The sequence below is a fragment of the Panthera onca genome, chromosome B3 (genome assembly GCF_046562875.1).
Source record: "Panthera onca isolate mPanOnc1 chromosome B3, mPanOnc1 haplotype 2, whole genome shotgun sequence".
Taxonomy (NCBI): Eukaryota; Metazoa; Chordata; class Mammalia; order Carnivora; family Felidae; genus Panthera; species Panthera onca.
The window spans coordinates 38,377,746-38,400,042 of record NC_138344.1 but is presented as its reverse complement, the minus strand read 5'-3'; the positions used below and the strand labels follow the sequence as shown (position 1 = coordinate 38,400,042).

General features: G+C 53.8%; 1 protein-coding gene across 1 annotated transcript in view; it reads left to right on the top strand.

Annotated features, from left to right (window-relative positions):
- SMAD6 (SMAD family member 6) overlaps positions 1–21,278 on the top strand; it is a 76,500-nt gene extending 55,222 nt beyond the window's left edge. Inside the window, exon 4 of the mRNA XM_060618199.3 lies at positions 20,466–21,278. Coding sequence (XP_060474182.1) covers positions 20,466–21,007 — 542 coding nt within the window. The 3' untranslated portion in view covers positions 21,008–21,278. The remainder of the gene's footprint in view (positions 1–20,465) is intronic.
- The last annotated feature ends 1,019 nt before the right edge of the window (positions 21,279–22,297 follow it).

Genomic DNA, 22,297 nt, shown 5'->3' with positions numbered 1-22,297 from the left:
TACACATGTACGTACATATATACACACATATATATGCATGCATAAATGTATATAGACACACACACACAACAGATGCTTGTCCCATTGTGCTATATTAGGTCTTCACTCACCCCTTAGATTTTTAAAACCAGAGTAGTCTCTAAACAGGCTTGACAAAGACCAGGGAAAAAAGCTCTATATTTTCAGCGCTGGGGGCTTTGTACAGTCCTAGAATTCCCACTTATGAAGTCTACCTGTCTCCTCTTATTAATTGCACCCAGTTGTAGCCAAGGTTCCTGCTCTTGATGAGCTAGTGGTCTTTTGAGGTGCGGGGTGTGCACCCATGAAACAGCGCGGAACCGTCAGGGCCCTGACCCTCCTTGCCCACCACCTTTCCGTGGCTCCCTCTGTCCACACCACAAGTGCTCAGTTGGATTTTCAAGGTCTTGTGTGGTCTGGCCCTAGCCAACCTCTGTATGCTGGGGTGTTTTTGTTTGTGTGTTTTGTTTTTTCCTCCACACGCCCTTCCGTGTTGTGTGATCTGGCCGCAGGAGACTGTTTGTGGCCTTGTCTTCTTCTGCCTGAGTGCCGTGGCCCCAGCTGTACCTCGCCCCTGGAGCAGCGCTTTCTTTCCCCATCCCTGACACCCCCTCCCACTCGGCCGTCATTCTCCCCTAGATGGATTTCGGAGTCCGCCCTTCTTTGCCTCATGCCCCTCATTTATGAATGAGCATTACAGTGCCCTTTTGTAGCCGTGTTCTCTCTTCCCTGGACGCGGAGCTCTGAGGGCAGAGGTGCGTCTGGTCTCCTGACACCCCAGGAGTCAGCGTAGGTTCCAGGCAGTGCCTGTGGGAGGTGTCTGTGGAGAGCTTCTCCGCCTGCCGCACACCCACTGGGAGCAGAGCGGTGGGAATGAATATTTATGAATCCCGGCATCCCCTTGGATTGGCTAGGAGGCCTCAGTTTCTTCCTTGTCTGTAAAATGGGGCACTTCCTCACATCACCTCCTAGGGTTGTTACGGGAACTGGGTGTGCCTGGTACATGGTGAGCTTGCAGGACATGTCAGCTATTAGTGCGGAAGTCTCCATCCAACGACTGTCTGTTGTGGGTGCTCTTGATCCCATTTCACAGATGGGGAACCCGAGGCCTAGAGAGGCTAAGGCCATTCGTTGCACACAGCTAGGTAGTGACAGAGCTGGGATTTTGAACCGACGTCCTTGATTCCAAGTCTCACGTGGAGGTGCACACTGACCCGAGGCTATGTCCTCAAACACACCCAGACGCACTGAGTCAGGGCCATCCGCGGTGGCTCCAGAGTGTCGCCTTCCCTGACGGTCCCCCGGCCTGGCGCTGGGACTGCCACGTCCATCTAATGCTAGGAAGTCCATTCGGTTTGGTCTCCTTCCTGTCCCTGTCATTCCTCCCTCAGAGAAGCCAGCTCTCTCCCTACCATGCCAGGCTGTTGAGCCCTCCACTCGTGGGATCATAACCTATCAGCCAGAAAGGGGGCCTCTTAAATCTTGTTAAAAACATAGATTCCCTGGGGCTCCACCCAGGACCCATGAATCAGAATCTCCAGGGGCGGGGCCTGGGAATCTGGACACAAGGGCCCAAAGTAAGAGAAACGCTTTTAACCCTTTTAGTTTTCAGGTTAGGAAGCTGGGCCTCAGAGTGGGGTCTGCACTGCAGGGAGGTCCAGGGAGCCTGGGCGACTGGGAAGCCGCTTCTCTCTGGACCCTTACCTGGCAGTGACTCCTACCCCTTCCCAGCCCTGTCCCCACGCCTCCTCCCCCATCTCCCAGACTCGAATCTCTAGAAACCGTGTACAATGGAAGTGGTTGCGAATGGGTGTGCAGAGACCTTTCTGGAAACGCAGGCTCTGCTCACAGACTTCCTGTGTCTTACAATGTTATCTTCAGAATAGGAAACTTTGCCCCATTTTTGCAACGCACATCCTTTGCCTGAGAGTCTGTGGTGGTGCCGGCCAGCCGGGGCAGGTCGCTTTTCAGGCAGAGGCGGGGGTTGCTCTGACAGCAGAGCGAGGAAGGACTCTCTCCCCGTTACCCACAAGAACAAACAAACAGACCCCTTTGCAAAAATAATTCGTGTTGGCCAGACGCGTCAGGATTATTTGTTCCTTGAGCCCCGGTCGTATTGAGGACCAAGTCTTTCCTCAGAGACAGGGAGCCCTCACTGTGAGGCCTGGCCCTGCTGCCTCACTTCTGGCAAGTGATTTCTGTTCTCTCAGCCCCAGTTTCCCCTTCTGTAGAGGGAAGGTGTTGGGCTGAATGGGCTGTAGCAGTGACATTTAGCAGTGCCCCAAGAAGTCTTTGATTTCCCCTAACTTCCTCCAAGTTGCTCTTTGAAATAGCATGATGTTGCTGTTAGCATGTTCCATGGCACTCTAATTTTCAGAGTTTCTACCGATCCAAGAGTGGCATACCCCCCTCCCCCCCATCAACTTCCAGACCCGTTCACAGGACCCGTTCGTTCGGGTGGTGGGTGGCTTCCCCAGGTGAGAGGATCCATTTGAATGGGGGAGCAGGGACTCGACCCTCAGAACTCACAGTGGGTGGGGCTTTGCACAGGCTTGCAGTTAGTTACAGGCCCAGGCTGGTGCGCTCCTCCTATAGGCCAGCTGCAAAGAATGTTTGTGCTGTTTCTTTTACTCCCCTCAGACTGGAAGTCTTAGGGAGGGCTATTTTGGTTTGAGGGAAAAAAATATGTGTGTAGAGCCCACTAAATAACTTGGAACTGACCAGAAGGAATGATGTTTACAAAAACAAGAGTCTCTCTGATTTCCTTTGACATCTCCGTCATTTGCTCCCCACTTGGACCTCCAGCACTTGCCTCGCCCCAGAAGGACCGGTTCCTCCAGGGAGCCCGTGTTGTTGCGCCCTCGCACACAGTAGGCGTTCAGTGAGCGCCAGGGAGAAACCCAGCCTCCTCAGCAAGGGCGCTTCTCGCATCTCCGTGGTACTTCTGTTGGCTGGACCCCAAAGCCACAATGAGTGGTTCCTGAAAACATCCGACCCACTCTTTCCCCTCAGGGAATTTGCTTTCAGGGTTGCAGGGTGGAGCTCCACATGTTGTGGGGGGGGCCTGGGCAGGGCAGCTCTGGTGGCTGGGTGGGAGCAGTCCGGAGGGGGGGGGGCGCGTTGGGAAGGTAAGAGATGCTCAGGCTGGCAGGAATGACCTGCTGGGATGTGGTTCTTGGTGAGTCTTTGGAAGTAAGTGGGTCCACCTGCTGGTTTGACGGTAAAAGCCAAGAGGAAGGCAAGGGTTGAACCAAGTCATGCTGAGATTCCAAATGTATGCATGGAGATCCTTCTGAACAAACTGTGGGTCGGTTACAGAGCCCATGGCGTCCGTGGCAGAATGTCCTTCTGGTGGCAGGATGCATGCATGTGTAAGCCTCTTGCCTCAGTGTTTTCGTTGGTCTTAACTGATAGCAACTGCTGAAGCCCAGGAGGGAGGTGTGGAGGAGTTGGAACATCAGAGAAAAAGCATCCACCAGTATGCCTGGCTTCCCTGCCCCACGGGACACAGCAGAGAGGCCCCCGCTAGCCTCGGGAGCCCCTCTGAGGCTGGTTCCATCACCCGGTGGATGCTGTCAGGGTCTTGGTGATCCAGGAGGTGTCTGAAATGCTTATAAGGCCAGTAGCAGCAGGCCCCACATGGGCAGTGGTCTCAGGGGCTCGGCTGGGCCCCCCCTCCAGAGCTAGGAGACAGAAGGTGGGGAGAGAAGAAAAATCTTCTGGCCTGGAGGCTGGTTCTGGCCTGGAGGCTGGGCCTGACTCCCTGCCCAAGGTCAGTGCCACTCGGAGGGGCTCCACATTCCTCAGGGGTCCTTAGGCTGGCGGGCCGCAGGGTAGCGTCAGGACAGAGGCACCCCAGGGAGACTGGCGGCTCTGGGTCTCCCTGGCACGGCTCTAGCCCCCACGTGCCCGGAGACACAGGCGGTTGCTCCTGACTCGGTGGCCTTGGGGACCCGCCCGGCCGGAACCTGCCATTCCCCCGTCAGTGCCGCCTCCCCGACTTGGCAGGGCCGTCTGCTTGAGCTGGAGCAGCCCTCGGTATTTCCAGCTTGGCCCACTGCCCGCCTCTCTGGGGCCTTGCAGTCTGGCCCTCGCGGGCCAGGACCAACACACCCTCTCAGCTTGACGGCTCCCCAACCTCGCCCGGGGCCTCTTCCTGCCACCCCATGCTCCCTGTGCTTATCTGCGGGCCCCTCACCTTGCCTGCTCCCCAGAAAACAGTATTGATGCCCTGGAGTTGAGAATGCAGCTGCCTCCCAGAGAGAGAAAACATGGAGCCTGGCTTATTCGTAAATCACCCAGGAGGCCGTGACCGGCCTCGGTTCACCTACTGTAGTTGACGCCTGAGGGGTTTCTACATGGGGCGGGGCCCCTCCTCACCTGCTCTCACGTGCAAATGCCCCAGTTGGCTGGGTCCCCTGGCCCAACGCCCTAGGAAGCGCTGCTGCTTTAAGATGGGTATGGAGATAACTGGGTGGCAAGTTGGCGTGCCAGAGCCGAGGACTACGTTGCCTCCTGGGTGGCTGCTGGAGGACCCTGGGGTCCTGTGGGGGTTCAGCCGTCCAAGTGGCTTCTTTCCAGATACACAGAAAGGGAACAGTGACAACTCAGGGACTCCTCACCAATGCAGGCAGATTGGGTGGTGGGTGATTGGAAAGGCTAAGAAACCGAGTTTTGTGATTTTCAAATACCACGGACTGTGATGCTAACCGGGTAATGTTTCCTATTGGAGGTCATTTGGAGATGTGCTTGAGTGAACAGATAAGAGCGATTTGTAATTGGTATGCTAGTTGTTTATATAGTCCTAGTAGGATAAACAGTTCTCCTGAACCTTATTTATATTTTGCATTTGTTTATCAAAACTTTTTTTTTTTTTTTTTAACTTCAACCCAGCTGCTTTCGGAATTATTACAAACTCTGGATTTATGAGTCCTAATTAATGGTACTTTATTGTATGTGCACAATAATTTATCTTGGCAGCATGCATGCTTTATCCAAAAGCCTCAGTGCTTAGGGTAAGGGAAGCCAAAAGTGTCCCTTCCTCCCCAGAGTGTCAACGCTATGTGAAGACTCCGGGGGAAAAAAATCATTTGTCTTATCAGATCAAAAGCAGACAAGTTATGGAGTAGATAAAGCATGAGATTCCAGAGGTCTTTCCTAGGCTGTACCCGCTGGTGTTGTCCCCAGAGCTTGACTGGCCTGTGGACACTCTGGGTAAAGTTGACAGATTGTGGGGTGTGGATGGGGCCAGTGGAGGAAGGAGAAGAGGAGGAAAATGACCAAGGGATGCTTGATGACAGTTTCCGGCAACAACAAATATGTGTTTATCCTTTTTTATCATCTGAAGTGTGTTCCCTCTACCATTTTTGTCCTTCACTGGTCTCACCGCCAGCCAGCACTGGCATGAGTCTTTCAGCATTACTTCTAATTAGGAATTAAAGATCCTACTTGGGGGCGCCTGGGTGGCTCAGCCGGTTAAGCGTCTGACTCTTGATTTTGGCTCAGGTCATGATCTCACAGTTCGTGAGTTTGAGCCCTGCATCGGGCTCTGCGCTATCCGTTAAGCAAGGAGACTGCTTGGGATTCTCTCTCTCCTTTTCTCTCTCTCTCTCTCTTCTCTCAAAAACAAATAAATAAACATTAAAAAAAAAAAAAAAAAAAAAGATCCTACTTGGTCCAAGGATGCAGCATTGATCTTAGGAGACCTGTACTCTGATTTCCCGGCTGGATCCCACTATCACAGGGGGCTATACCTTCACACCAAGGGTGGTCACCTTGTTCTGCTGACCCTCAGATTTCTGGGGGTGTTTGCTCATGCAAAGACCTCCCAAAGACTTGACCCAAAGAGGGGCCCACCCTCTTCGTCCCCATCTCTGCAGGCGCCTGAATGACTAATAAACCTGAGCTCTATGTCTCCTGCCTGTCACTTGCCTTAATCCAGTCAGGATAAAGCAAGATGGAATTAGAGGCAGCACCCTGCCCAGCCCAGCCTCAGATGGCCTCTCAGCTCTAAGTCTTGGTGTCTCCCTTTCTGGCTCGTGAGAATTTTCAGGGGAGGGCTCACCAGTTACCCCTTTCTGCACATGCGCACACAGACAGTAAGTAGCCTTGTGTGTCGGGGGAACGTCTCCCCATTGCACAGACAAGAAACCGAGGGATGGCATGGTATTATGGTGATGGTGGCACCCAGCTGGGGGTGGAGCTGGAAAAGGAGACTTCTGTGTGTTTGGGTTTTCTGCTGTTATTTTTAACTCTGGTTTTAAGCGTCTGTTCTTGCAGCTACGGCCACAAGATAGGGCTGGGATGTTGTGCGACGCGTGATACAACTAAAGGGGCCTGGCCTGCGAGCTCCCCTACCGACGGAGGAGGAAGTGGTTAGGTGTCCAGGAATGCAACCTGCGCCTCCCAGATTAATTAATAATTGAGGGCTGGCCCCCAGCCAGGCGGAGGCCCCCAGCCACTGCAGAGATACAGTGAACAAAGAGTGGTTAACTGCAGTGGGGGAAGGAAAAGTTTGACTTTGCCTGTGGCTAAAAGGGAAATTCACAATGGCCATGATTTATGGGCCGAATTACTTGGGATCCTCCTTAGTGGGCCCAACTTGGGCATGTGCTCCAGGAATGCAGACGCTGGCGGCCTGCAGGGCCATTTGTGCCCCCTGGAAGGGGGGAGGTTGGGGGGGGGGGTGCAGCGTGGCCGGCGCCAGCCCCGGTGGAGGAGGTACGAGTCACAACCCGTGGGAGATGGCAGGGAGGGGGACCGCCCCGACCGCCCGGTGGAGCTGGGTCTAGGCTAGAAGCCGAGTGCCCACTGGGACACACTCTTTGAGGAGGAATGGAAGGAACAGTGGGTGTGGAGTCTGGCTGCCCTGGGTTCAGATTCACACCAATTGGCTGTGTGACTCCGGGCAGGGGGCTTAAACTTCCCTGAGCCTCCATTTGCTCCTCTGTAAGACTACACCTGGGATTGTTCTCGGGGTTAAATGAGATGCTGCATGTTAGACAGTAGGTGCTTAGTAGCGGCTGGACCCCCCCTGGGGTGACTGGAGACGAGGCCTCAGGAACAACCCAGCGATGGCAAAGGGTGCAGGCAGCAACTGTAAGCAGGGTCGTTGCTTAGCAAAGCTCTGCCGGTGTGTGCTAGGCCCACACGTGCCAGGCGTGAGTAGACTGCTGCTAGAGTAGACACAGTTATTCAGGCTCCTTCCCCAAGAGCCCCCTTCGTGCCTGCCCATGATTCAGGAAAGGCACTCCTTTCTCCCACTATCACTCAGGTCCCTATGGCTGCAAACAGCCCTCCGTAGGGGGAGGCAGTTCTAGAAGGCACTTGGGCACCGCCATCAGTGGGGTCCAGCCCAGATGTCTCCCTGGGCTTCTCGTCTTTTCTAGAAGAAATCAAGGGTTATGCACTGGATCCTGGAAAACAAGCCATGTGCCCCTCTCTTAGCTGAAAAGTTGGCCATGGGAGACCAGGTGGAATCACAGCTGACCGTTGTGACCATCACTCTCATGTTATTGATGCATTACCGACTGGAGTCCTGCGGCATGTGCCCGTGTGTATTCAGACACAGGCTGAGGAATTATGTTAAGAAATACAAAACTGTTACTGAGGTGATGTCTCACCTTCCCAAGGTGCCTGGTGGGAGGCAGTGACAGAAGACAGGGACAAGCCCTGATCCTGCGTCCTTGTTAACCCTTGAGGACCACAGGACAGTCACCCCACCTCTCTGAGCTTCAGAATCCGTAACCTAAAACGGGGTCACTTACGAATGAATGGGCTTGGAGAATTGGAAAACCCTCCATGGTTAAAAACAGCATCCCACCATCACCACTGATGGGGGGACAGAGCCACCTTCTTGGCTTGGGCTGTAGGGGCCGCGGGAACCAAGCCTGGCCTCCTGCTGCTGCGGGAACCACTGTTGGACTTAGGGTTGAAGCATGGGGCCAGGTCTTGTGGGACTGTGTCCACCTGCTAGCCTGACGGGATGCACAGACTGACTGGCTCCCTCCCCTGCACCTCCTGCCCCAGATCAAACAAGCCAGCCCTTTACAGGCAGCTTGGAGTTTGGGCAGGGACACACCGAGAAGCTTCAACTGCTTTAAGCTGCACAGTAGCCCAGCCACAAATAGGAGACCTGGTCGCAAGGGTGAGCTTTTGCCAAGCCGGTGGGTCATTTTGCAACGTTTTTGCAGGGAACATTTAAATCTCATGTTACTGCATTCTTTACAGCAAATATTAGTATTTAATTGTGGCTTAATGATCTCTCCAGTCAATATTAGTCTTTTGCCTATTACAAAGCACTCCTGTTTGTTCTAGAAATATACAAGAATGATTCAGGCAACCCTCACTTTAAGAAAACCCAGTAGTTGGATTCTGCATTCACTCAAGAGGCATGGATTATGCACTTTGTGTTACAAAAAGATATTTTAAAGAAAAGGATTTAATGGGAGGATTATTTCTGAGCCGAATGCCCCTGCCCCTGGTGCTTTAATTTTGGGGTGTTTATCCTAAACAAATGAGGCAAGTGTGTTTGACCTGCAAAGGTCAAACTGTCTTGTTGGTAAACATTAACAGGCTGGTGTTAGACGAGGCTTATTTTTGAGAGCTCTGCAAATAAGAAAACCAGCCTCCCACCCTGTTCTTTGGCTCTTCCGTACAGAGCCATGCCCTCTGCTCCCTTCACCCTGGTAGACTCAGCAAGCCAGAGAAGCTAAATCCACCCCCGCTGCCAGACAGATGACTGTAGGCTGTAGGAGATTTTTTTTTTTTTTTAGCCGCTGAAACAGCTTGCACCTAGTGAGCTCATCTGGGATTCCATTGGCCAGGCTGCATCATGAGGATCAGCAGGTGGGAGCGACGCCCCTTCCTCCCTGCCTGGGGTCCTGGCTTCCGAGCATGGAGCATCGGAGGAGCATCGGTGTTATCACCTGTTAGATGGGAAGGATTCTGCTGCTCACCTTTTTCAAACCCAGGGAGAACCCATAGATTTCCCAACTGCCCTCTCAGCTCTAGGATGTTAAATCCATTAGGCACCCCATTGTTGAGAGCACCCCGTCAGGTTCACAGTGCCAAGTCCCAGGGGAGGAGGGGTCTCAGGGAAGCCTGCACGCAGGTGCGCAGGGCGGAGACACATGCCCCCTTGACAGCATCAGATAGAATGTGGTCACACCCCGGGACTGAGGAAGGCTTTCCATAGGAGGTGACATCGGGGTCTTGACGGTTGAGCAGGAGGCTGACCAGCGGCGGGGATGGGGGGAGGACACTGTTGTTAGGCCCTTCACTAACTCCCTTGGAGCGAGGTACTCTGCAAGGAGAAACCAGCACTCCAGCAGGGCCACCTTGTTGGTGTGTGACTTGTGCCTCACTCAGGACCCGCGCTCAGAAGGGGCCTCTGCTCACTTTAATGCTCTACCTTCACCACTGAAACTCTGAATACTTTTTGAACAAGGAATCCTGCATTTTCATTTGGTATTGAGTTCCCAAATCGTGTAGCTCTCAGGTCCTGGCACTGAGAGATGGAGACACCCGGATGGAGCTGCCTGGATTTGCAATAGTTCACCTTGCCACGGCCTGTGGTGTCGGGAGCCTGCCAGATCAGGCTAGAGTAGGGTGCACAAAGTACACATGGAGTGGGGTGTTCGAGGGACAGGGAGCTAAGAGACCTCCATGGCAGGAGATGGTGAGTCCAGGGATTCAAGGGGGTGAGGCTGTGGGGGCCTCTCCTGATGATCCCTTGGGATGTTTCTGTACCAGGATGGGTTCCTGCCCCTGAGAGCGGAGACAGGCTGATTGAGGGCAGTTTTGAGGTACTTTGCTTTCATGGCTTTACACTGGGTCCAAGTAGAAGTCTGGGGCAGGAGGCTTGCCAGCAAAACTCCAGTTGTATTTGGGAAATAAAAGAAAAGTAGAGGTGCCCCCAGTTGTCCCAGCTCTGGAGGCTGCAGGGCAGGAATGTGCCTAGAGATGGGCTTCCCCAAAGCACACCGCCATCCGCCACGAGCCAGCATCCCTGCCCCTCTGCCGCATGCCCAGGCTGTCCCCATCCGCACCTCCAACTGGCCGATTTTGTTCTCTGTCAAGGGAAGTCAAGGTTGGAGTGAGTCAGTGAATGTTGGCACCTTAAGATGAAAACCCAGGCTCAGCCAACCAAGAACCCTGAAGGCCAGTGAGGGGCCTGGTTTGGGTGTGAATTTGGGGATTTGGCCATCAGCAGTGGCTACCTGCAGGCAGGGAGGATTTGGGGGCTCCTTCCCTTCTCAAAACTGCCACCTCTTTCCTGGGGACCGAGGTACCCAGCTTTATTATCTTGCATAAATAGTGTTCTTTTAGAATCTTTCCAGGGGCAACATGAAAAGCAAGGCTTTCCCACCCTGGCAGGTCTCTGGGTAAGAAAACAAACAAACGTATTCCGAGTCTGACTTTGTGATAAGACAAAAGGGGACTTGGAATGGGAGCAAAGTTCAGAGGCTTTTGTTGCAGAAACTGGTTCCCTCTCGAAAATGTGGGCTGGTTTTATAAGCCGCTTATCGCTCTCTCTGCCCCGGTGCGGGACACTTGTCCACAGAACTCTCCCACCCGGACTCGGGCCCCCCCCTGCTCCCTTGGGGTCTTCATCTCTGGTTTAAGCGGTCGGGTTTCCTGTAGGAGGGCCAGGCTGGTCCAGGCGGGTACACCAGTGTTACTGGTGCAGAGCCTGGTCCCCCAGTCTGATGGCAGCCTTGGGGTGCCTCTCAGAGCCTAGAGCTGCCCGCAGAGTGTTTGTAAGAAGAGCACTGAGGCCCAGGGAGAAAAGCCACTGTTCCCTGAGTGCAGGGAGCCCAGAACAGCCTTGTTGGGGCGGCAGGGCCAGATGGATCTGCTGGCAGTGGGGCCCCGGGTGTCCTCCTCTGTCTCCCCTGAGGCCATAGGTCCTGGGGAGACCGGAGGGGACGCCGAGCAGGCGTGGGTATCAGGGCCCGGGTGGGAGCTTGCTTTCTGTCGGGGGGGGGGGGGGGGCACTCGGAGTTCGCTTTGCAGGACTTGTTTGGAAACCGCACAAGATGAAAGGAGTGGAAACCTTACCCACCTCAACCCAGGCCGCCACTTTGTTCCACTGGAGATGTGGGGCCGAGCAGACCAGGGTCAGGGCGCATTCTGCAGGACCCTGCAGGCCTCTCCCTAGAGAAGGCCGGTTACGGCCCATGGCCGCTGACTGTCCTTACACCCCCCATCCCTCCTCAACCCATCCAGGGCGGGCGCTCCGAGAACCACCCCAAAGAGCAGAGGGAGCAGACGAGGCAGCATGAAGGGCCAGCAGAGAGTGTTGTCAGGCCAGCCAGACAGGATTCCCACGCTGCAGTGCTGTGTGGCTCCTCCACCTTGGGGTCTGTTCACCCCCAGGAGGGGATGATTCTACCTCCTGGACTCAGGGGTTTCTAAAGACAGAATGGATGCAGGGCCCAGAGCGCCCAGCTCCTCCCCACACCTCCAGGGTCCCAGCCAGGGTTAGCAGCCCTTTCCCAAGATCACCCACCATTTCTTACTGCAGCATGTAAAAAATGCTCACAGAGGGGTGGGGGCACGCCTGGGTGGCTCAGTAGGTTAGGTGTCCGACTTCAGCCTAGGTCATGATCGCATCGTTCCGGAGTTCGAGCCCCGCGTCGGGCTCTGTGCTGACAGCTCGGAGCCTGGAGCCTGCTTCAGATTTTGTGTCTCCCTCTCTCTCTCTGCCCCTCCTCCACTCACACTCTGTCTTTCTCTCTCAAAAATAAATAAACATTAAAAAGAGTTAAAAAAAAAAAAAAGAAGAAATGCTCACCGGCTTTTGGAGGGGTGGTATGGGAGAAACTATCCTTGGAAACCAAGCAAGTGTATGAGTTTGCGGGACTTCGTGGGGGGCCATCAGTAGCTGTGATAAGGCACGCTCTCTGAAAACGCCACTGCCCTCCTGGTAATGGTAAGGTGGGCAGCAGGTGGTGGGGAGGTGGCCCCCACATTGCCACATCCAAGGACCCCTTTTACCGTCCAGTCTTTATAAAGCCTTCTTGCGCCAGCTTGGAGTGGACCTGGCTGGGCTGTTGTAGCACAGGGCCTGTGCCATCACCCTGCAGACCTCCTCCCCGTCTCTAAGCCTAGATAGTCGTGAAGCTCAAGTCCCAGCTTTGTCACTTCCTAGCTCAGGGTGGTGGACACGTTAACCTGACCTTTGGACCTCGGTTCCTTCATCTTAAAATGGGAATGACTGAGGATCAACAGTATGTGGAAATAGTGCATTTAAAGTGCTTCATATTCTGCCTGACTCTTGGTCATTAAATGTTGGCTGGTATATTATTAATTATTACTATTATTGGCTGGCTTATTTTATTACTGCTATTACTACTACAACTACCGCTGTTTCCCCTTGATTCTTAACTCCCTTGGCATATCTTATCTTTGTAGATATTATTACCTAATGTGAACACCTTTATGAATTATATAGCCGACTCAATCCATTACACAATTTCTATAAATGATATAGAGGGGATAAGACTGTACGGTGGTAATATTAGTAGAAATAATAATAGCTATTATTTATGGACTATTTTGATTTTCTTTTTTTTATTTTATTTTTTTAATGTTTATTTTGAGAGAGAGAGAAACAGAGGGGCGAGTAGGGGAGGGGCAGAGAGCAAGGGAGACACAGAATCTGAAGCAGGCTCCAGGCTCCCAGCTGACAGCACAGGGCCCGATGTGGGGTTGGAACTCACGGACCGTGAGATCGTGACCTGAGCTGCAGTCAGGCACTTAACCGACTGAGCCACCCAGGCGCCCCTGAAGTGCTTATTTTGAACCAGGCATTATTTGATGCTCTTGAAACGAATCCCAACAGCCTGATGAAGTAAGCAATGATTGCATCCCCATTTTACAGCTTAGGAAGCTGAGGTCCAGGGAGGTAAAGTCACTTGCCCAGGATTTCACAGCTGATGAGTGGCAAAAGCTGATAGTCACATGCAGGAAGCTGTGCTCCTGAGCCTGTATTCTTAACGCAGCCCCGTGCAGGAGACCTGATGGGACCTTGCTGTATGGCTGATTTCCACTGTGACCTTGGGCAGTCACTTTACTTGTTTGGGACTCAGTTTTTCCACCTGCAAAATCATGAATTTTGGACTGTGTGTTTCGTTGCCTCCCTCTCTCCCTGCTGTCATTCCCCCCTGGCTCTCCCATCTCATCCCTGTCTTGGGGGTAAAAATCCGCAACCCAGCAGAGCAGCTGGCTGGCCTGCTGTCTGAAGGTGGCGGTAAGCGCGGTCCTCAGCCCCAGAGACCAGCAGCTGAAAGGCCCCTGAGGTGGACCCTGTGCAGGCGGCAGTGGTGGCCAGACCGCCCGTGATGTAATGACCGATTAGGAACTTCCTCTTGGAAGCCTGGCTTCCTCTAGGAGCCAAAGGTGCTGGAGCTGAGGTGGGGGGTGGGGAGGGGCGAGTGGGAGCGAATAAGAGGAAACTCCTGTCAGCTGGGCCCTGCTTTTGGAAAGAGTTCAGCAGAGAGGCTCGTTCTAAGCTGTTGACCATTAACATGGCCCCGTGCACATTCCTTCTCTGCTTTTACTGCCAGAGCCCAGTGGATAAAGGACGGGTCTCCCCCCTCCCTTAACAAAGGAAAAAAAAAAAAAAAAAAAGAGCCTCTAATTAATGCCGCATCTCTGGATTCGCTGCAAAACCTGAAGCCATTTCTGCAGCTTAAAATGACAAAGGAAGGTTAAGTGGAAACTCCTTTTCCCCCCTTAAGTTTGATAACAAAAACTACTTATCTAATGGGCAAACAAGGCTTTTAAAGGGGTGTTAGGTTAACCAGATGCAGGGCCACGTAATTACTCCCAGGCCTGGGAGCTGTGGATGAAAAAGCTGCCGGTTGGATGGGAACTTGAAGCCACAGGCATGACATGGGACAGAAGAAAGGAGCTTTCCAGGAGGGCAGGAGGCCCCAGAGTGGCCCGTGACAAGGGGATTGGAAAAACCAGCCTCTGGGCTCTTCTCCGGCTCTGCCACCAACTTACTGGGTGACCCTGGGCGAGTCACTTCACCTCTCTGGGACTCTGAGTCTCCCTTCCCGGCTCTCAGTGGGGTCTGGGTCTGTCTGCCCTTGCTTTGCGCTCGTTTGAGGTGTGGCTGCGTCTGTCCTTTCTGTCCAGCCCCGGGAGAGGCAGCGAGGCTGCTGTGGCCCCACGCGGGTGTGAAGCAGTAGCAGTGGCTTTGAACATGGAGGAGAATGGGCGGCCCAGCCAGGCCTCTGGAGACCACGAGGGACTTGGGGCCCAGCCTGCACATGCTCTGAGCCTTCCCCGTCTAGCTCTCTTCGAGTCTAAGGGACCAGAGACTTGAATCTGGGCACATCTCTGGTTCCCTTCACAGGATGGCTAGGTCCAAGGCAGTTTGGCCAAAGGGAAGGGGGGGATCACGAGGAAAACAAGCTGCACTGCGTGTGCTCAGGCTCTTGGACCGCGCAGCCCACGGGGGAGCACACAGGAACGCTTCTGCCCTGTGTTTTGACAGAATACTGCTGATTCGAAGAAGCTAAAGGCTTTTCTTGGGATTGCAGCTCTCCCCGCCTCCCCCCAGGCTGCAGTCGGCGCTCCTGGTGCCCCAGCACCCCCACAAAATTACACGTTGGGCTCGCAGCACACTCACGGGGCAGAGAGGCCAAGGAGAAGGAATGCCAACCATTGGAGGGACTGGCTCCTGCGCAGGGGAGAGGGCCTGTGGCTGGCCGGCTCCTCCTGCCCACCACAGGCGGCCACCACCCTCTGGTGGCAGGAATGTAGGCACCGCTGAGGCTGGGCCGCCCCTGCCCGGTCTGGAAACACAGGGGCTGTCCCCTGGGCCACCACAGAGCCCTGCTGAGGCCGCTCCAGGACAGCCACAGAGAGCTGGCTGAGCAGCGCATTGCCACTCCCTGCCTTTTCTTTCAAGGCGTCATACCTACCACGAAATGCACAACTCTTCAGTGTACAGGCGATGACTTTTGACAGTGAGTACAGCCGAGTTCCCGTTGGACCGATCGAGATATGAAACATTTCCGTCATCCCAGAATGTTCCCCCGTGCCCCTTCCCTGTCCTGGAGGTAAATCCCTGTTCTGATTTCTATCACCGGAGGTTAGTTGTCTACTCGAGAATGTTATATAAATAGAAACAAACAGCAGATCTTCTGTGTCTGGCTTCTCTCACTTAGCACAATACACTTGAGATCCATCCACGGTGTTGTATGTTTCAGTAGTTGGTTCCTTTTGATTGGTGAGTCGTGTTCCATTGTATGGGTATACCTTACTTTTGTGTATCCCTTATCCTAGCCTGTTTGGGCTGCTGTAACAAATCCCACAGCCTGAGTGGCTTGAACCACACACGTGTATTTTTTACGGGTCCTGAGGCCGGGGAGTCCAAGGTCAAGGCACTGGTAGTTTTGGAGTCTACTGAGGGCCCAAGTCCTGGTTCACAGATGGACGTGTTCTCGCTGTGTCCTCAGAAGGGCAAAAGGGGTGAGGGAGCTCTCCTGGGTCTCTCTTGTAAGGGCACTAATCCCATTTATTCATGAGGGCTCTACCCTCATGACCTAATCGCCCCCCAAAGGCCCCGCCTTCAAACACCATCACACCGGGGGTTAGGATTTCAATACATGAATTTGGGGGTTCACAAATACTCAGTCCATGACATCCATTCCCCTGTTGATGGACAACTGAGCTATTTGCCAAGTTTGGATGACTGCAAGTGGAATTGCTGTGAACATTCACTAAATTGCAGCCATTTTCGTCGAGCTCATCATTCAGATGGGAGGCCTGAGGCCAGGAGAAGGAAGATGAGCTGCCTGATACAGGCCTGAAGCCTGGACCCTGACACGCTCCCCCCACAGCCTGGGGCCACTCTGCCAGGTCTGCCCCAGACATAGCGCCAGACCCAGACCGCGTCCCTCCTCTCCTCCTCCCCTGAGAGCCCTCCCAGCCGGGACCCAGAGTCTGGCTGGGAACTAGGCCAGGCCCCGAGCAGGGGGTAGCAAGCAGGAGTTTCGGTCAGAGCGTGGTCATCTTTGATGTTGTTCACTCGGGTCTGACTCCCTGGTATTTATTTGCAATTAAGGAGCTGGTTCCTAATTAGGTTGATGGCGGGACCACAGCCTTGGAGCCACGAGAAGAAAAAGATCTTCTGCAAAAGACTGTCCCCTTGCGCCCTGAGTGGCAGCCCTACGGAGGATGAGAAGCGTGGCGGTGGGGTGGGGCCCCATCACTGTGGGAAGGGCAGAGGTTTGGGGGGCCTGGCGTCTTGCTGGCAGAGATCACGTCAGCTCGTGTCGGTCCCGCTGCATTAGACCCGAATCCGTGTGTGTGTGTGTGTGTGTGTGTGTGTGTGTGTACACAGAGCCATAGCGGCACTCGCCTTTGTTCTAGACATTTAGTCATTCCTTGCTCCATTTGTCATTCCTCTGCATATGAGGCACCTCTCTTTACCCTTGGGTTCTAGGCTGGGAGCTAAACCTTCGCACCAGTACAGTGCTCTACACTCTGTGAGGGGCATTGCCATCTGCTCTCCTATCGTAACCTCCCGTGGTGGTGACCCGGGGTCATGACCCCTGGCACCCCTAAGGAGCCCTGGCCTTTGAAGGGTTAGCACCAGTGCTGGGGCCAATAAACAGACAGCTACTTCTTTCTGCACCCAATTGATCTGCTGCTGGAGTTTCCAGAAAAGTCCAAAGATGGACTTATGGGTTATGAAGAAGCCCATTTTACAAGTGGGGAGACTGAGGCTTGGACACAGCAGCTTGTCCATGGCCACAGTCAGTGGTAAGAGCCTTAGGTCTGTCTCACTTTGAAACCCTTTGGCTCATGGGACAAGCATTAGATTAGAATTCTGGAGTCTCAGATTTGGGTCCCAGTTCTGCTACCTGCTGCTGTGTGTGTGTGTGTGGGCGAGTCACCCTGTACCCCCCGGGGTGCCATCTTTGGGGCACAAGGACATTCAGTTCAATTAGTGGCTCCCAGAAGCCAGTCTTAGGACTACATTTTCATTGGTCCATGATGAAAGAAATAAGAAAATTTCTTATACTCTAATCATATTAACTTTTACATTTCTGATTTAGGTCCTATCTATTTTATCAGTATCAAATTATACTTTTTTTTGTGCTAGTGATAGTAGATGGTCTTGGGGTAAGTTTATTTATTTATTTTGAGAGAGACATAGACAGCACGAGTAGGGGAGGGGCAAAAAAGAGAGGGAGAGAGAGAATCCCAAGTGGACACCACAGTGTCAGCACAGAGCCTGATGTGGGGCTCGAACTCACAAAATCGTGAGGTCATGACCTGAGCCGAAACCAAGAGTCGGACACTTAGCTGACTGAGCCACCCAGCTACCCTAGTCTTGGGGTTTTTAATAAGTCTGCACATGACAAAATAAAACAGTAGGAACCCCGTACATTCACAATCCCTCTGTTAAGCAATGTATCGACTCGTGAAAGTCTAGACCAGCCAGGGGCCCTGACCAACAGCACAGACACCTGCTCAGGCATAGGGAGTGGCGGCATTGAAGACTGTAGGTACATGGGAGGGAGAGATCAGAGAGGGCTTCTTGGAGGCAACAGTCCATCTCCTGGAACTTGGAAAACTTGGCCAGGAGGCCAGGTGTGATAAGTGTTACCCAGACTGCACAACAAGAGAGACTGCCGGAGGTGAGGCCTGACTCAGGCACTGTCCCTGAGCCAGACGGTTGGGGCAGGCCAGGGCCTAGGGCAGCTCTGTGGGGTTCATCCCCCAAGCACAGGATCCTATCCCCCTGAGGAGTGCTGGAGCAAGGCTGGGTATTAATGAGGTGGGGGTAAATGATGAGGGGCATTTGGCTTAGCTGGGGTGGGAGGAGCTGAGAAAGGGGGCAGGAAATGCTCCCCCCACCCAGTTCCATTACTCTCAATCTCCCCCCCTCAACATACACACACACACACACACACACACACACACACACACACACACATTCTGACTGCTCCCTTGCCTTTTACAATGGAGTGGCTACACCCTGGGGCAGAGCCGCCACTTTATGACTGGGTGGCCTCTGAGCCTTATCTGTAAAGGTGGGGGGGAAAGCAGTAACCCTCACTCAGTGAGGTGTTTCATTTGTGGGCCAGGGAGTGACTCACCAGCTAAACACCTCCAAGACTCAGACCATGAGAGCAGCCTGGTTACAAACAGGGAAACTAAGGCTTAGAAAAGGGAAGGGACTTGTTTAGTGCATGGGTTTCAGTGGGGAGTCTGCCCGGAGCGTGGCCTGGCACGGATGCTGGCTCTGGCACTCACTTGTGTGTATCCTTGACCAGTTAACGGCACCTCTCTGGGCCTCAGTTTCCTCGCCTGTGAAATGGGGTGGGACCAGGAGTGAACCGAGGCTGTTGTGAAGAGGGCGCCTAGCTCATGAAAGGCCTTTGGTGATGTGTGTTGCTCGTCCTGTCACCCAACAGTCCCCAGGCACAGAGCCTTTGCTCCCCCACCTCTGTGTCCAGTGCTCCCCAGGCGCTGTCGTTGGTCGTGAGAAGCCCGGTGCTGGGGTTTCGTGGCCAGGCTGGGACAGCACTGCTTTCCTGGCTCTTGGGAACTCCCCAGACCTGTGCCAGATGGATGGGCGGAGAGATGGTCCGTGGCTTGGAGTGTTCCTGACTGTCCACCTGCTGGGACTGACCTAGTGCCTGCCCTGTGGCACCACAGGCTAGAGCTGTTTCTCTACCTGCTGGCCAAGGGGTAAGTCACTTGAGGGCAAGGATCAGGGTCTCTTCTCCCCCCACCCCACCTCCCATCAGCCTGCAAAAACCAAGAAGGGCCTGGATGGAGACTATGAGGCAAATCAATACATTCTCAGGGAGTGGCCTGGGGACCCATGTCTGGGACCTTAACACCAGGCAGAGGGTGAGGGGCACGCCCTTTGGGGCTCTGCCCAGCTCACGGCCTCAGCAGAGTTGGCAGCCTGCAGGAGGCCTCTCGGGTAGACAGCTTCCTGCTAGGTGGCTAGGCGGGCCTCCCAGCGCATAAGAGGTTGTGAGGGGCCCTGTCACCCTGCTGCTCTGGGGCTTCTAGGCGGGGCTGAGCTGAAGGCAGACAGAGCTGACCTCACCCCGGCTCCTGAATGAAGTTGTTAGCAGTGTTTTCTTCCTCGGCTTTGGTTGGACTTTGATCAGTTTCTCGTGGAGGAGCCATGCCATAAAGCACCTTGCTGCGTTCCCGTCACATTCTCAGGAGAACTTTCTCCCCTCTGTGCATAAGCCCTATCCAAGGGGTATGTGGGAACATGTCACATCACGGGGCAGTCATGGATGCCCACCTGCTACTCAGAGCTCTGAGCTCAAAGGAAAGACCAGATGTCAAAAGACTTCGGAATCTGAGAAGCTGGCCACACGCAGCAGCAAAGACGGGGCTGCCCTTCAAGACGGGCCCTGGCCTCTGGGTGGTCTTAGGTCTGGTATCAGGAAATTGCTCATCCAGACATGCAGAAATGCTTCAAGCTGCAGGGGAAAGGGATCCCAGTCATCCAGGCCACCCCTTTGCTGTCCATGGGGAAACTGAGGCCCAGAGAGGAGCAGCACACACCTTCAAGAGCTGGCGAACTCTGGAGCCCTTGTGGGGCAATTTTCTTTAATACTTAGAGACCTCAGCTTCTCTTTCTCACAGAAGGGGCTGCAGTTCTGGTGAAAATCTGCACTTCCTGCCAAGAGAGCCACCTCGAGGGGTGGGGGATAGGAGTGACTGGGAGACTAGGCATCATGCTCCAGACCAAGGCTGGGAACATTCTGGGGGTTGGAAGGGATTCTGGGGCCCCACTCCCCTACCCCATCGTGCCTTGCTATGCCTGAGTCCCCTTCAAATGGGGAAATGTCCCCTGACGACTTAACCCCACTCTTTTCAGGTTGAGGCTTACACTGGCCGGGTTCAGATCCTGGCTGGGCCACTCACTAGCTCTGTGGCCTTTGGGCAGACAGCTGGTGTCTTGGATCCTCATCCGTAAAATGAGGAGAAGGTGGTCTCGTCACAGAGTGATTAGGACCCAGTGGGGTCAGACAGGGTCAGAAATGCAGCACCTGGAACATTGTAGATGCTCCGTGTTCAGCCCTTCCTTTGGGTGTGGGAGGACTGTCCGGTCTCCTGCCAGCTGGAGCTTGGAAAAGTCTACAGGGCAGGGACCGAGTGTGGTTCATGTTTGTGTAGCCTTAGCACCGAGCACACAGTAGGCGCCTTGCCTTCTGCGTAGGCTCGTAACCTTTGTTTTCCCCCTTTGCGCCTGTAGGGGGCCGTTCTGCTGTGAGTTACGTTTCTTGAGGACAAGCTGGCAGGCGGTCGGTGCCCGCATGTCTGTTGAATGCTGCAAACCTCCCCTCCCCCCCCCCCACTCCGGACCCCCACGGTCCAGGCAGCAGTGCTGCGTCCCCCTCCCCCCTCCTTAACGCTCCCCCTGCCCTGTGCTTGCCCCGCAGACGCCAGCATGTCTCCGGATGCCACCAAGCCCAGCCACTGGTGTAGCGTGGCCTACTGGGAGCACCGGACGCGTGTGGGCCGCCTCTACGCGGTGTACGACCAGGCCGTGAGCATCTTCTACGACCTACCTCAGGGCAGCGGCTTCTGCCTGGGCCAGCTCAACCTGGAGCAGCGCAGCGAGTCGGTGCGGCGGACGCGCAGCAAGATCGGCTTCGGCATCCTGCTCAGCAAGGAGCCCGACGGCGTGTGGGCCTACAACCGCGGCGAGCACCCCATCTTCGTCAACTCCCCCACGCTCGACGCGCCCGGCGGCCGCGCCCTCGTGGTGCGCAAGGTGCCGCCCGGCTACTCCATCAAGGTGTTCGACTTCGAGCGCTCGGGCCTGCTCCAGCAGGGGCCCGAGCCCGACGCCGCCGACGGCCCCTACGACCCCAACAGCGTCCGCATCAGCTTCGCCAAGGGCTGGGGGCCCTGCTACTCGCGGCAGTTCATCACCTCCTGCCCCTGCTGGCTGGAGGTCCTCCTCAACAACCACAGATAGCGGCGGCCGCCTGCCCCGCCGCCCAGAGACACAACCGCCCCCCCTACAGCCGACCACGGACGAGACCCCCCCCCCCCATATCATCTACCTAGATTTAATATAAAGTTTTATATATTATATGGAAATATATATTATACTTGTAATTATGGAGTCATTTTTACAATGTAATTATTTATGTATGGTGCAATGTGTGTATATGGACAAAACAAGAAAGACGCACTTTGGCTTATAATTCTTTCAATACAAATATATTTTCTTTCTTTCCTCCTTCCTCCTCTTCTTTATTATTTTATTTTATTTTATTTTTTAAGAAAATGATACAGCAGAGCTAGGTGGAGAAGCCTGGGTTTGGCGTATGGTTTTTGAAATATTAATGCCCAGACAAAAAGCTAATACCAGTCACTCGTTGATAATAAAGTATTCACATTATAGTTTTTTTTTTTTTTTTTTTTAATGTTTTCTTTCTAACAGCGAGGGACATGCAGGGCTTCGGTGGGTTTCTGGCCCATCGAGCGCACTGAAACTTGATTTCAGTCTTTTACCAGATAAAGAGTAGAGGGGCTAAATTGACAAGGGAGGAGGGGCATATGCTTACTGTTAAGGCCAGAGAAGGTTCTGGTGTTCCCTCCTGCCCGTGGCTTCGGTGTGTCCACAGGATGGGGGGAAGGGAGGGTACATGGCCGTCCATCCTGGATAAACTCTCCCAGTCTGATGGAGGAGGCTCAGGTCCATGCCTCCCATCTCTGAACTGTGCACAAGCCAGAAGACACTGATTCTCAGCACTGTGGGGAAGTGGCCTGAGGAAGAAAGACAGACAGTGGGCCTCAGGCCCACCTACCACCTTGGGAAACCCACCTGAGCCCCAGGGTGAAGCTCCTTTTAGGACCTCCCACCCCTCACCAAAGAGCTCAGAGCTAGGTCATCTGGGGTTGTATTTATGATTTATGCAAAGGCAGGTTGTTTCTCTCTGCTCTATAAAAGGGAAAAGTTGAGGTTCGGGAAGGGCAAATGACTAGCTCATGACAGATCAGGGTTAAAAGTCACATTTAATTGTAGGACCAGAGCCATATTAAATCCGTTTTCTCTCTTGAGAAAACTCAAGGAAAGAAGGCTTCCTTGGCCAGATAACTAAGGGGAATGTTACATTGTATATCTTCTTTCTTGGAGATTTACATTAGCATATTAAATGCTCTGAGAAGTCGTGTGTATTATCCATTGCTGCGTAATAAATTATCCTAAAACGTAGCAGCTTGAAACTAACGTTTCTTATCTCTCGCAGTTTCTGTGTTT